The following is a 15,973-nucleotide window of genomic DNA, read 5'->3' on the forward strand; positions in this document are numbered from 1 at the left end:
TCAAAACAAATATTCGCAAGATGGCAAGCTATTTTATCATGCTTCGATTTTACTATTGAACATATAAAAGGAGAACTAAATTCACTCCCTGACTTTCTTACTAGAGAATTTTTGCAGGGAAAGAATGGAGCAAAAACCAGCCTCCAGTGAAGATTATGGTCAACCTTTTGACCAAGTAAAAGAAACAAAATTACCTATTATCCCTGTACCAGCAAAATCATTATCATTAAGACCTATGACAATGTCACAGGTTGTAAAAGTATCATCATCATCATCATTACCTTCTAAGAACCCTTCAATTACTACTAATAATAAATTCACATTATTACAACCATCAGATCTCTACAACACTCAACCTTTGAAAGAACAGTTTCCTTACTATGAAAAGCCCAATCCTATTAAATGAGCTAATACAGTTTGCCCCTATTTACCGTATAATTTTATTCATGCATTCTGTTTGATTAAATGGGTAGAAGACATGTGAGAGGCCCCATTAAGGAGGGTTACCGGATAGATGATAGTCTTAATAGCTAGAGATAGAGGGGGAACTGTGACTAGAAGGCCAGAGCCCATTAGCCCAGTAGTTTTAGGCCAATTAAGGGTTGTTGGGGATTTATTTATTTAGTTACTAATTAGCAATATAAATAAGGGCATCAGTGAACTAACAAATTATGAATTCTATGAATTCCTATGGAGTTGGCATGGTACTTGACTCAAAAATGTTGTATCACTCTGATCGTAATGGTTTTAATATCGACAAGATTTGACTAGCACTGATGTCATCTAGTAGAACAAAACTTTGCTGTTGATTTTTTATGACTATAGTCTCCATTGAATTCATTTCAATAAGATTGATTTGAATGAGTGCACCACTGGAGAACAAATGATATGTAGCTCTGGTATTTTTGAACTGTGAAGTTATGCTGCGCTCTGGAACACGAAGAATATGCAACTCTGGTGTCTCTGAAGTTATCTATCTAAATAGTTTCTTGCATGTGGTTGTAGACTCGATGAGTACTGGAATTTTCGTGTTTATTGACTTGACAACTTCGAAGTATATATATATATATATAAGCTCGTTTTTAGTTTAAGAGTTAAGACTGAGAGGAATTTTGTTTCATTTAGCCTTATCCCAGAATTTTTCCTTGCCCTAGGATCCTCAATTACGTTCGGAAGGTACAATTAATCACTCTTCAGCTCTTTATTTTTGTTAACTGTGTTTTTAGATGATTCAATTCAACAAAATAGATCAACTCTTGTTATTTTTGCATGACCAAATTTGTAACCTGTGCTACCCAGCAATTACTTTGGTTGTAATCTTCCATTAAATGAGCTAATACAGTTTGCCCCTATTTACCGTATAATTTTATTCATGCTTTCTGTTTGATTAAATGTGTAGAAGACATGTGAGAGGCCCCATTAAGGAGGTTTACAGGATAGACAATAGTCTTAATAGCTAGAGATAGAGGGGGAACTTTGACTAGAAGGCCAGAGCCCATTAGCCCAGTAGTTTTAGGCCAATTAAGGGTTGTTAGGGATTTATTTATTTAGTTAGTAATTAGCAATATAAATAAGGGCAGTAATGAACTAACAAATTATGAATTCTTATGGAGTTGGCATGGTACTTGACTCAAAAATGTTGTATCACTCTGATCGTAATGGTTTTAATATCGACAAGATTTGACTAGCACTGATGTCATCTAGTCAGACAAACTTTGCTGTTGATTTTTGATGGCTATAGTCTCCATTGAATTCATTTCAATAAGATTGATTTGAATGAGTGCACCACTGTAGAACAAATGATATGTAGCTCTGGTATTTTTACTTGGCATGCAGTGCAAATTCTGAGTGGAATTCTATTTCATTTAGCACCTCTAACTTTTACTTGGCATGCAGTGCAAATTCTGTGGCAGGGATGGTACAGTGGCAATGATTGAAGGAAGAGGCCAACCTCTTACTCATTCACAAAGTCAGTCAGGGAAGTATGCTCCATTGATGTTGTTTGACTGTAGGGGATATGAGCCGGTGGATTTTGTATTTGCTGATGGATGGAAAGCTGAGTCGGTGAGTCTCCTTATTGTTGCTCATTGTTTTCTAAGTGTGGTATACTATGTGTGATTTCCTATTATAGTTCAGTGTTGCTGATATATCAACTAAATACTGCAATTAGCTCATACAGCTTTTCTCTAAGGTGGTAAAAGTGAACATTATCAGGGTTTATGTTTACTGTTGAAAACTAGATATACGTTATCCCTTATGCTTGAAAATTACTTAAGAACTCAAAACTTGCATGAATATTAATTTTTGTGCTGAAACAAAAGTAATAATTATAAGCAATAATGATTAGGTTCAAAATAAATTTATAGTGAGAGCCAGACCCCCTTTCATGCAAAGTTGTACTAGTTGATCATTTTCCCCTGATGCGGAAATATCTATCTTCACTTCCTTAGGTATTGGCTTTGTCATCTTGTTTTCTCTTCCAAATCATTTTGGATATGTTATTTCTGATTTCATGATTGTTGAGATTATCAGCAAATTCTGTAATCCTTCATCTGATTTTCATTGTTTACTTGAGGTTTTGACTTTTGACATGCTTCATATTTTTTGACAACATAAATTTTCCACGTTTGTGCCTATTTTGTATTTTCCGAATAATGCAAGTTGTACCTTTGTAGCTGGAGGGAACCAGATTTGAAAATATTGACTTGTCAAATGGAGACTTCGCCGATTATGATGAGAAAGGAGAGTGCCCTGTCACGATATCCAATCTTCGCTCCACTTTTGAGGTGGTGAAGTAGAGTAAACTAGTTTGCTGTTTGCTCATTTCCGGGTACATAAAATCGACCGTTCCATGTTTTACCTTTTAAGCTCACCTTAGGTTGTAATTAGGCACTGTATTCGTGAGAACCTTAAAACTATACATGTTAACCATGATGTATTTGGAGGGGGGAGAAACAGCTTCCTATTTCCAAGTGATCGATGTGAAGCACATTTTATTTCATATTTGGTAAGTTGCGTTATGTTGATTGATGTCTTTGTCTAATCTGAATTACCTTCTAAATGATGAGAACCTCTGAGACACCTCTTATGCCATAACCCCTGTGGTGGTTGATAATTCAAAGTATCTGCATGTTTTCCACTCCCATTTTGACACACAGAAATCAAATGTGGTGCGTTTTCTGTTTTCATGAATAAAAATCTTTGAATGGCTCCCAAGTGTATTGTATGCTTATTCTATATTTCCATCTGAAGATCTCATTATTGTCTTGCTATCTTCTAATATTCACAAACTAGGTATTCTATTCTGAATTTTTCCATTATCTCCCACTTTCCCTTTTTCCTGTTTCTAATACTCCACATCTTTTTTTTATAGCTTTATATTGCTGGAATAAATTTTGAAAATATTAACAAATCAATTTCAATGCTTTTAACATTTTTAATTGATATTCACTTTGGAGGATAAGTCTGACTGTGATATATCATTTCAAAAAATCCAGAAGAATAAGATGACGGTAGAGTGAAAAATACTAATTAATTTGATGATATTAAAACGATAATAAAAATTAAAATAAATTTAACTCTGTTTGATTTCTAGGTTTTAACGCTCTCATGTTTTTTGGTAGAAGTCTTTTTTATTTTAAGTGAAATAACGCGCTCAATATAATTATTCACTTGTGTTTTTGTAGTAAGATGCTGCATTCTTTATTTAAATGTTTCTTGTGGTTTTAGGTTAAACTAATATTAGTTGTGAATAATACATCTCTAGTTTTTTTAATTAAAAAAATGATTAGTAAACTGCCAAAATCGATTTGATTTAGAGTTTTGCTAACATATATTTTAAGTTATATATATTAAATATATTATCTATTTTTTTCACCAAATATATATAATAAATGCATTAAAAAAATTAAATTCTATATGTTTTTGTGCTAGGTAAACAATGAACATTTTGAACAATATGAACAATTACCAATCAAATAAAAATATACTATGTTCTAATTTAATGCTATTAATTAAATTTAAAATTAATTTATTTTTTTTAATCATATTAATTCACATAGTTCAAAAATGTTGTTAGTTACTTATATTTTTTCTTCGTAATAATATCCGGAGCCAAACCCTTGTGTATTATAGCGTCCCCACACCCCACTCCAAACTGGGGGAAAGAAGAATTGACATAGACAGCAGCCAACAATAATGGAATTGTTGCCATGGGCCACGGCAGCTTCTGCAGTCAAGCATGTTTGTCTTTGCCTTGGTAAAATAAAGAACACTATTCACACTTAAATAAGGAAAAGTTGGTGTATTTTGCATTAAGCCATTAAGAATTTCACTTTTTATGAAAACTAATTTGATTCATAGAGTTATGATATTACTTGAAGACTCACTTTGGACAAATTAAGTTTCCCCTAACCCGTGCTAACTTTTTCGTTGGTTCTGGCTAATCTATCAATCACTAATTCAATTAATCTCCTAACTTTTCAAAAACAAGAGGTATATTATGCTAACTTATTTAATAATGAGTACGTTTCTTAACACATTTTTATCATATGTAGTATTATCATTCAGCGACAAAATGCTAACAATATGTGAAATTACAACTAATTAAAAGGTATAGCTAGAATAATATAATTAGTAATTTTAGCATTAAAAGAAGTATATATATGTTTCGAAATTGTAACAACCATTTTACAACTAAATATTTAATTTAAATGGTGGTCAGACTATCGACTTAGCCTAATCGAAAGGGTTAAACCAATTTATACTCCTATTTTATTTTATTTTATTATCTCGTCTTTTAAGACCGTTCGAATTAGCATCCTTCTAGAATTAATTCACATTCAAAGCCTCAAAGGGATTTAATTCAATAAATATAATAAGCATTTAAAATTTCTAGGAATTTTCATGCTCTAAGAATCCCACATTATACGGCAGCATCTAAGATGAAAAATGGAATGTGAAAAGTACAGTGTCTGACTTTAATGAAGGTTGGCCATTTGGGTTTGACAAATAACAACGTGACACATTTCATTCATTTGTGCCAAACTCCAAAATAACACACTCCTCTTCATGCTTCATACCCAACAACCTTTGACTCTGTTTGTGTGCGTACCAAACACAAATGCCATTCATCATAGATATCAGATATGCATAGATTGCTTTACATCATTGTTAGTTACTCGCGCCACTACTGCTTCTTCTTATTTCAAAGTCCTTTTTAATTTCAGTTTCTAGTTTTCTGCATAACCCCTTTAATTCTGTTTGATCCCAATTATATAATCAGTAATAAAATAGTAAAAATCCCCAATTTTGGCTTCAATCATTGATAAAGTTCATGTTTTTATAACTACCCATGTGCCCATATTGATGATCTTCACTCTTCACAACATCACATGTTAAGGCTTGATTTTTGGCGCAGTCTATGGTATTGGTACTCCCTATTAGATAGATCTATAGCGGTTTTATTGTTGTGCCATAACCTTTCAATTCAAGCTTTGAAAATAACAACCATATCATAGATTTTTTTTCTCCCCTTCATTTTGATGCCTTTATTTATATTCAGTGATGATGCTGTGTTCAGAGTTGACTTCATTACAAGAGAAGAAGAGTTTTGTAATTGAAATGTTAGATTTTTAGTGATTTTGTTTTGCCTATTGGGAAAGATGGAATCTAGGGCTATGGTTCTTGAAGAAGGGAAAGAGAGAACAACAAACCAAGTAAAAGGGTTACCTATAACGTTGTTGAGGGTGCTTATTTTGTTTGTTACAATCTGTGCTGTTTTCTCAGTTATTAGCATATACACACTTAAGCATTTTGGGATTGAGAGTGTTGTCACAACATCAGTGATGAAATCTAGTTTTCAGCCATGTCGTGGGGAACAGGATAGGTTGTTAGACTTGGAAGATTGGATTCGGCCTAATTCAAATCCAATCCACAATATGAGTGACAAAGAATTGCTTTGGAGAGCTTCATTTGGTTCTAGGATCAAGGATTACCCTTTTAAAAGGGTTCCTAAGGTTGCATTTATGTTCCTTACCAAGGGACCATTGCCATTAGCACCTCTTTGGGAGAGGTTTTTCAAAGGAAATGAGAGGCTTTATTCGATATATGTCCATTCGCTGCCATCGTTTCAGCCTCAGTTCAGTCGTTCTTCTGTTTTTTATAACAGGCAAATCCCTAGCAAGGTATGCTGATATTGATCCTCTTATGGTACACATAGTTTGTTGATTTAAATTTCATTTGTGGATTACTTAATTTATTCCGTAATCCTTAATTGATACCAGTTTAGTTGTTTAGATTGTTTGTTCATCAATTACATGCTTGAAGAGAATTTTGTGTTTTCATAATCCTGGCTTCTGGTGTTAGTACTGTTTTGCTTTTCGTTTTTGCTATGTTGTAGATTTAGGTGCAACAGAGTTGAGTAACAAAAAATCAGCAGTTTCTTGATGAAAATGCAGCAATTTTTTTCTTCTTCAAAATTATTAGTGATTAGTCTTGATGAGTTCGAGGGGAGGTGCGTCCATAATCTGCAATTACTTATTCTCTGTTTCCTTTCGTAGTTCTTATAAGAGATATTTGTTGCCATGATTAAGATAGACATTTGTTAGATTCTTCTGATGCATATTCTTAATGAGGAGTTTTTAAGGACAAATGGTTTTAGAGTTTAAGTTGCTATGTATAAGATAATAAGAACAAGATTGGTTCTGTAGTACTTTGGGCTCGAAACATGGACATTATCTAAGCTTACTTGATCATATGCTAAAATCTAGTTTATGATCATACTCCAATCGAAGCTATAAAAATTCTAATACCATTATAGATCAGCCGTCTAAACGACGCAAACCTTTAGTCAAAAGTACAAGGTTGGTTCTTTGTCTCTCCAACAAGGTTGAAGGGTTTCTGTATTTGATCATATTATGGATAAATGTTCCCCTGAATCTAAGATTACAAACTATGGATTAGTTTAGCAAATTGGTAATCATGATTTGTGCTCTCTTTAGGAAGTGGTTGCATCAATCAGTTTTCCTAAGGTTTTTAACCATAGATTAAGGTTTTGTGAATTTACATAATTTGTGCTCAGCCATATTATAAGGATCATTCTTAGTGTATGTTTGGCCAGGAGGAAAAAATTGGATTGAAATTTTCATGGACGAGCTTTATGTGTAATTTTAGTTGTTCTACACAATCGAATCATCCATGAAAAGTTTTCGCCCCTTCTTTACCTTCGGCCAAACACACCCTTACAAAAGAAATGATTATGCCTGATAAACTGGAGACTTGGCTGCATTTCAGAGTTGAGGTTATTCCTGTGTTGCTTTCGTGCTTAAATTCGTTCGAATATTGAAAATACATGAATTTCTCTTTTCTCCTGCAGGTTGCTGAGTGGGGAAGGATGAGCATGTGCGACGCCGAAAGAAGACTACTTGCCAATGCATTGCTTGACATCTACAATGAGCAGTTTGTTCTTCTATCCGAATCATGCATTCCTCTCTACAATTTCAGTTTCGTCTACAATTATATCATGGAATCCAAGCACAGCTTCATGAGTGTGTTTGATGATCCTGGACCTTATGGAAGGGGACGCTACCGGAATGAAATGGCCCCTCTTGTGAACATAACACAGTGGCGTAAAGGCTCTCAATGGTTTGAAGTGAATCGAAAGATTGCCACCAGCATTGTTGAAGACACAAGATATTATCCGATTTTCGAAAAGTATTGTAGACCAGCTTGTTATGTTGATGAGCATTATTTTCCAACCATGCTGAGCATTGAAGCAGGGAAAGCATTGGCTAATCGGAGCTTAACCTGGGTGGACTGGTCCCGGGGTGGCGCGCACCCGGCTAGTTTTGGAAAATCAGACATCAGAGAAGAGTTTATCGTTAGAATTCGCAGTCGTCATCATTGCAAATACATGAAAGGAACTCCACAGTTTGTGTTCTTTTTGCAAGAAAATTTTCTCCTAGTTCTTTGAAACCTTTGTTGGATATGGATTCAAGGGTCTTAGGCTTCTAACACTTGCTATTTTTCACTTTCAATTGAAACTATAGGAAAGATATACATGTAGAATAATAATAACAATAATATAAAGTCTTTTGAATCTTAGCTTATAGCTTAGTAAATCATATGGCTATGGTGATTGGTGGGTTTCTTGTTCACCATTTTAGACATTTTTTGATGTACAAAGTATATGATTAGCCATTGTCCTTAAAAATTTACATAATGATTGAATCTTGATCTTCATAATTTGTTTGTGAATTTGCAACTCTTTACATACACTAATCTCTTGAAATGTAGCCTCTATGACACTCAACCACTTTGTAATTTAAAAAAAAAAATTTAAGGGAATTAATAGTAGCTTCCAAGGCTTTTTATATGTTCTAGAAGCATCCTACTTCAACAAAAAGGACCAAACAAAAAATCATCATATTACATATATAAAAAGAATAAATTACCATTTATACCTATAAAAGATACAGACGCTGACAAATATATCCATATAAAAATAAAACGCCAATTGTAACCACGGTACGGGAAAGAAATCTTGGACACCAAATCCATATATTGTCATATATACTAAAAATAATAGTATAAAATATAAATAAAAAATTGATTAAAAAAATCAAAACTTATAAAAGAATACTAAAAATAATAGTATAAAAAATATTTATTTATAAAACATAACTGTGAAAAAAAACAAAAATTTTGATAATTATTCTTAGTATTTTTTATTACAAATGAAATTGAATAGCAAAATTAACAAAAAAATAATATTTTTTTCAATTATTTTTTAATTTAACAATTGAACGCAAACGTAAAAAATACACTTTGTTACTTCTAGTGAATAAGAGTTAAAATACAAAAGTTATGTTTGTCTTTAGAAAAAAAATTGCTTTTTAAGTAGTAAAAATTTGAAAACCAGAGCAGGTGGGAAAAAGAAAACAACAATAAAAGTCTAAAAGACTGAAGGTAAAAAATCAAAAGAAGTAATACTGTAACTTTTTCATGCACTAAATTCAAACTTTTTGTACGACAGGCAAATCATAATTTAATACGAGGACAAAATTCGTGAGGTGCATAGCTTCATTATTTCATTTTATTATTTTAAAAAGTTTGGAATAATTTATTTACCTCAATTTGATTGTGCGGCTGAAGCACCATCTGAATACAAGATTCTGATATATCGAAAATCTTTTTCGACAATTTTGCAGTATTTATTCTGCTAGAACAATTTTCAGGTGTTGTACATGGTCCGGTTCGGTTTGAAGATTCGGTCCAACTCCGAACACTTTAGAGGTTTATTTAGTGTGATTTCATCGGATTTAGAGTCAGGTAAGGGTCTCAAAAATAGACCTGGTCATTATTTCGGGTCGGATCGGGTCTGGATCATAGTTCGGTCACCCGGATTTGGCCTGGTGGCTCAGTCATCATACACAATTAATATTTTGTGTTATTAGTGATGGACGATGACTATTCTTATGTGAAATTTAAATGTTGTAAACTTTAATATTTTGTGTTATTAGTCATTATAAAATTATAAGTTAATGTTTTATGTTTAAAATGCATAAGACTTTAGACTAATGCATAATACTGTGTTATTTGTATTGATTTAAATATTTGGTGTTATTAGACAATATTAGTATTGATTATGGTTATGCTTTAATTTTAGAGAATGGTTGGTTCTTGTTATACTTTTTTTAGTGAATTTTACTATGTGAATTGTGAAATAATGGTTGGAGATTATGTGATTTTTATATGTTAAAAACCCGATTTTTATTCGGTTTTTACCCAATTTTCACCCGACCCAAAGATGCGTAGGTTTGATCGAGTCTAAAATCGAGTTAGAATCTAAAAATTAGGTCCGGTCTATATTTCGGATCGGATCTGAATTAAGCCAAACCCAGTATAGCTCGGCTCATGTACACCTCTACTCCACGCAATCTTAAAAAGTTTCAAAACCTCCTACCTGAAAAATTGGCCATGAATTCCTTATTCCTACATTTTTTTAAGAGTATCATTAACCTGCATCAAAATAATTGCAAAATATACCTTTTTTTTTGAAAAATTTACTAATTAGATTTTGATCCCTTTAACTTTTGTTATTTACACTTTTTCTCTTTTTCTTTTAGTTTCAGTTTCTCAAAAGAGAAGCATGCTTGTTAGGGTTTATGGATTCAATTTCAATCAACGCCATTTTCTCATCTTCTTCCTCTGCTGTATCTCTGGTTCGCCTATCCTCGTCGCCGCAACACGCCTCAGACGCCGCCGCTCCCTGCGTCCGCCGCCGCGCCCTGCTTCCGCCGCCGCCGCGCAGGACTCTGCCTAAACGCTTGGAGGTTAGTTAATCATTATGCCTTTTCAATTCATCATTTCGTATGTTTTCTTCTCTGTTCTTTGCACTGTTACTTCTTCAATCTCTTTGACCCTCTCTCTGACTTTGACCTCCACACACACGCACTTTCTATGTTGTAAATGGTTAACACACGTTGTGGTTGTTGTTGGTGGTGGTAACGGTGGTGTTTCTCATGTCAACTCTCTCTACTTGCTACTATATTTATTAGTTTTCGGTGTTTTATTGGCTTATTCATATGGTAGTTGTAACCTCGGCAGAGTAACACGGAACAAAAACCATGTTTCATTCGGCGAGTGTTCAACAAGAGCATGGTCTTGTCCATGATTTTGTATCCCATATTAGTCGATTTGCCTTTGATTCCAAGTTCTTCACCTTTGGCTCTGATAATTGCGCTTTAGCTTTATCAAATTACTTGCACTTCAATGTCACAAACCACAGTGTGTGTTCTGCTGCTTCTCCTAGCTTGAAACTTGGAGGCAGAGGGGATTAGAATTTGAATTTCAGGAGGTTTTTTAATGATTTCAACACCGCTATTAGGTTCCACACTCAGAAATTGCCAATTGGATTTGATTCTCCTGCCTTGATTCTAGGGATAATAGTGATGATATTGCCTTGCTACTCAGTAGCTATGAGGAATGTTATTCTAGGGATAATAGTGATTTCAACGCAGCTATTAGGTTGACTAGTATGTAAGATAATACAAAGAAAAATATTAGTCTTCTAATATTTCTCAAAATGAAAATTTATAAATAAGATAATCCTTCTGTTTTGTTTTATAAATTAGAAAAACGAATAGCCACTAGTAATTTTGTGCCTGGTGCATTCTGAAACTGATCTGTTAAGTACTTATGCCAAAAATGAATGATGATGATAACTGTATTGATGTTAATGTATATGGCTTATGGCCCTATGATGGCGCGACTAGTAGTTTGATCATGGCCTTGACATTTGTTTTCAGTCTATGGAGTATGTAGTGATAAAATTATGATTCTTCCTCAGCTTAATTTGCTCTGTGCTGCATTATTATGATTATTGTTATTGCTTTGCTCTCACAAATATATTAATGTTTTTGACGGCTCCGATATGTCAATTCAAGTGATTCTTGGGTTATTATAGTGTCACAATCATTCACACTAGATTACAGCATGGCCATCACGACTTCATACACAGTTATGAATTATGATGGGAGCAAGTAAGCTAAATCTTGGAGACAAACCCAGAGCAACGAAGCTAGTAGACTATTCCGTTCAAAAACTATATCTTGCGCAGCTTTGGATGGCTATTGAAAAATTCGACAAAATCAATCTCTGGAAAGGGTTGCAGAGCCTCAAAGTCCCCTGTGAATTCAACCTTCATAAAAAGATGCTTCACCTCACTTGCCAATTTCAGCATTTTACATATTGCATCCCAGCACCACTGGACTCCTCGCATCGACAGGAACTCCGGAACATTGAGGTTTCCGAAATCTATCATGTATACCCTCCCTGGAAACAATTAACATGAGATGAAAGAAATATAAGAACAAGAAAACACAGCCAGTAAGAAAAAACTATATGTACAAGAATCACTTAATATGGAAAATTACCCGAACTGTTGGAAATTGAAAGCTTCTTCAAATGCCCGGTTTCAGCGAGCCTGATCCAACTACAGCCTTGTACCTCAAGGGATTCAATTTTCGGAGAGATAAGAGAAAGTGAACAGTTTCCCAGACCATAAAAATCGTCCTCATGAAGCTGTTTGAGATTGAGTCATACAAGGCATGGGCAGCTGCAGAACTTGAGCAACAGAAAGAGGTTGAAGAGGCTGAGGTTTCCATGCAGGAAGCTCAGGACTACCTTGATTCTATCACGGAAAGTGCCATGGACGAGTTCCGGCGCTTCGAAGAGGAGCTTGAGAGCATGTCAAAGGCTGAAATGGAGAGCCTAGTTAACACTGCTAAGGGTGCAAGAAAGATGGGAAATTTGATGGAGAAAGCTGCCTCCATTGCTTCCAAGAAGTATATTGAGGCTGCACTCAATTCAGCCACTGCTTCCATGAAATCTGCTTGGAAGGAAATCTCTTCTGGCAAGGTCCATCCTTCTTAAAACATGACAATAACAAAATAACCCTCCTATTGAAATGTATTTAGTTAAAATCTGTAATAAGATACTTCTGTTTTAGCCTTTTGTTTTGTTATCTTCTGTTCTTATATTGCTGCTATAGAAATTGGATCAGAATTGATGTACCAAATTTGATAGGCTGAGAATTCATGATTCAGCCACCAGTGAGAATGCAAACAGATTTAATGTTCATGACACATTGAAAATCCAATACTTTCATGGATGAATCTGATATAATAGTTAGTAGTTAGGTTTATGAAGCTTAATCTCCAAGATTTGTTAGTAATGTATTTATCCCTCGATTCTTCTTAAGAGATATATTATTACTTCTTTGGTTTAATTGAATTTAGTGTCATCGAAGGGCATATGCATATTAAAAGAAATAACCATCCAATTAAAAATAACAAACATAATTATCTGCATATTTATTAAATTAAATATATAATATATTCATTATTCATATTGTTTAGTATTTTCATTGTGTATTTATATTTTTTTTATAAAAAAAATTCATGAAGCGGCACCTCTGATCTGAGGAGACAAGAAAGCGTGCGTATTTTTTGGTACATTGTATAAGCTGAGATAATAGATTAATAATGAATTCCAATAGATTCAACAAAACGTAACTTGTCAAAATGAGTATGAATCCACTTGTCGAATGTAAGAGTAGAGTCACACAAAAGTTGCATACTCTTCAATTGCTACACATACACCAGCCTTCATATATAAATTGTAACAACTCTTTCGACTTGGAATTGTCTTCTTATTCAGAGCATTTGGTCTTATATCATCTCTTGCTAGTACATTAATTTAATATAAAGTTTTAATTCTCTGCTGATTTACCAGAATATACAACATAAAAAATATATACTGCACCTCCGTTTGGACTATGAATTTTCTTCGGCTGCTTCATATCATATCAAATATCATAACTACAAAAAAAAATAACGACTCTCAACTATCAATTTTAAGAGGTTTAACTCTATATATATAGTAAGATATTTAATTTTCTTAGCAGCAAAGTGTATCTGATCGTTCTCTATAACTAATTAGTCACCCTTAGCTTGCATTGGCTTCTTCAATTTCTTCCACTCAATGTTTTCATTTCTGTATTATCTGCTTCTTCTTGCAATTCCTCTAATGGCAGTAGTGATATTTCATCACTTAAAGAAACAACAACACAAAAGAACCACTCTACCACCAGGTCCTAAACCATTTCCCATAATCGGAAACCTCCACCAACTCGACAGCTCCAACCTCAATCTCCAACTATGGAACCTCTCAAAGATCTACGGCTCCATATTCTCCCTTCAAATAGGGTTCAAATCAGCCATAGTTATCTCCTCACCGAAACTCGCAAAGGAGGTTCTCAAAGACCATGATCTTGACGTTTCAAGCAGACCTCCGTCGCTCGGAACCACTAGACTCTCTTACAACGGTTTCGATTTGATTTTCTCTCCATGCAGCGAGTACTGGAGAGAAATCAGGAAGATCTGCGTCGTTCATTTCTTCAGCTCCAAGCGAATCTCTGGATTCTACCACATCAGAAAATCTGAAGTGGAAAGAATGTTAGGCAAGATATCAGAGCACGTGAGTTCTTCGAAAACCACGAATCTGAGTGAGATATTGATGTCCGTGTCAAGTTCTATAGTGTGCAGGATTGCGTTCGGAAGAAGATACGAAGTTTATATGGCAAGAAACCATTCATAGAAGATGAAGATATTGAAAAGCTTGTTTATCTGAAAGCAGTGATCAAAGAAACATTAAGATATTATGCACCTGCACCATTGGTACCAAGAGAATTCAACAAAAATAGCAGAATAGCAGGGTATGAAATTGAAGCCAAGACGATAGTATACGTAAATGTGTTTGCCATCCATAGAGACCCTGAAACTTGGAAGGATCCAGAAGGGTTTAGTTTGATTACATTTTAAAATGAATTGATTTCTCAAACCAAACCAAAATTCCAAACCAATTTGAGTATAAATAGTTTATTGAGTTCATCCGCCATGCCTAAGCTACTGCTATCTTAGATTTTGTCCCCCCTTAGAAATTCCAATTAACTCAGCTTACTAATCAAGTCTCATTCAACAAAGATTAATCACTTACAGGTTACAGCAGTAATAGCAGTAAAGTATAATAATGTTTTAGCAACAAGGACCATTCAACAGCATTATAATAAACGTTAAATGAATAATATAAAACAATGGTGAGGTCAATTTTACATTGTCACGCATAACGGTTCTCTTTCTCCAATAATTACCCGTTTATGCAGCTAGAAAAGCAAGCATCCAAAAGACACCCTTCACTGCCATTGGCCACAACACATACACAGAAGTTGATGGCACTTCACGTGCCTCCACAACTTTCTTTTCTTTTCTGTTCATAAAAGTTTGAGTTGATCTACATCTACTACACTAGATTAGATAGTGCTGCTCTATTTAGTATTTACCATAGAGGTAGTGACCAGATACATATACAAATAAAATTATTTTCAGTGAAAATACTGAATAGATTTTTAAGTTTTCATTGCAAGCATAATTAAATTTCTTGACTATTGAGAAAAAAATAATGATTAACTAACCTTCAAGTGTGGCGGCGACGTCTTGCGAGACGACGGCAACGAACGAGAGAGACTGCATAGGGAGAAGAAGAGAGAATGACTATACCGCTATGGTGATTGAAAGAGGAAAACAAAACTCTAGCAGACCAAATGTCTCACTCTCACCACTACTTTGAATCTGAAATTAAAGAAAAAAGAACAATGTGTAAAAAAGAGTAATTAGAGGGTCAATATCTAATTACTAATTTTTTTAAAAACAAAAAAATAGGATTCTTTTTATAATTATTTTAGTGTTGGCTAATGATACTCTCACATAAAAGTAGGAGTAAAGAATCCATAATCATAAAAAATATATAAAATACAACCACCTAAAAAAACGTTTTTAGTTTTTAATTTTTAGGCAGTTATATTTTATGTACTCCCTGTATACTATAACTACAATTAATTTAACATATTGAATTAAATAAGTATCCTCTCCAGTGGAGAAAAAAATTGACACTGTCCAGTGGAAGATCCCAACCTTTAATAAAATCAACGGTCCTAATTATAACTATAATTATAATTTTATTTTATTTTTTTAGTACTCTCACGTTCCAGCTTCTTTTATTTTTATTATCTTCCCGCGCTTCTTTTCACCATCTTCTCTGAAAAATTAAATTTTTGAACTTCTATTATATTCTTCTTTTCAAGTGGTTTATTTTTAATAATATCTTGTGATGCTAATAGAAGGCCATTACAGACTCATTTTGAGGATAACAATTCTTCTCCTTTAACATTGAGGTTTTGTGCTTTTATTCTTATTCTCATTTTCTTTTATCTAATTCTCTTACTCAAGTCTTCTTTTCCAATCATGTGATAATACGTTTAGTTTGACATTAATTTTTTTTCAAGCTATAAATTTTCTGATTGAAAATTAACAAATTGTGCTATATGAGTACTTTTGTTTTTTAATGTTCATGT

At 33.8% G+C, this 15,973-nt stretch overlaps 1 protein-coding gene, 2 long non-coding RNA genes and 1 pseudogene across 5 annotated transcripts; 3 read left to right on the forward strand and 1 right to left on the reverse strand.

The window, feature by feature from the left end:
* Positions 1-1,894: 1,894 nt before the first annotated feature.
* On the forward strand, positions 1,895-3,030 carry LOC112697927 (uncharacterized). The gene is made up of 2 exons (XR_011862773.1): positions 1,895-2,064; positions 2,676-3,030. It is a non-coding gene; the product is annotated as an uncharacterized lncRNA (long non-coding RNA).
* Positions 3,031-5,038: 2,008 nt separating this feature from the next.
* On the forward strand, positions 5,039-8,244 carry LOC112697928 (glycosyltransferase BC10-like; annotated as a pseudogene).
* Positions 8,245-10,113: 1,869 nt separating this feature from the next.
* Positions 10,114-12,647, forward strand: LOC112697929 (uncharacterized). Of its 3 annotated transcripts, none has more exons than XM_025751318.3 (2): positions 10,114-10,334; positions 11,468-12,647. In XM_025751318.3, the coding sequence occupies exon 2, from the start codon at positions 12,079-12,081 to the stop codon at positions 12,433-12,435; it is 357 nt and encodes a 118-aa protein (XP_025607103.1). In that variant the 5' UTR covers positions 10,114-10,334; positions 11,468-12,078; the 3' UTR covers positions 12,436-12,647. The 3 variants fall into 3 exon arrangements, with proteins under 3 accessions (XP_025607103.1, XP_025607102.1, XP_072054578.1); XM_025751317.3 differs by having other exon boundaries at positions 10,116-10,334; positions 11,448-12,647; XM_072198477.1 differs by having other exon boundaries at positions 10,151-10,334; positions 11,489-12,647.
* A 470-nt stretch (positions 12,648-13,117) lies between these two features.
* LOC140173546 (uncharacterized) lies at positions 13,118-15,242 on the reverse strand. Its single transcript, XR_011862774.1, has 2 exons — positions 15,035-15,242; positions 13,118-14,189 (listed from the first exon to the last, which is right to left on the reverse strand). It is a non-coding gene; the product is annotated as an uncharacterized lncRNA (long non-coding RNA).
* Positions 15,243-15,973: the final 731 nt, after the last annotated feature.

Source organism: Arachis hypogaea, chromosome 6 (assembly GCF_003086295.3).
Source record: "Arachis hypogaea cultivar Tifrunner chromosome 6, arahy.Tifrunner.gnm2.J5K5, whole genome shotgun sequence".
NCBI lineage: Eukaryota > Viridiplantae > Streptophyta > Magnoliopsida > Fabales > Fabaceae > Arachis > Arachis hypogaea.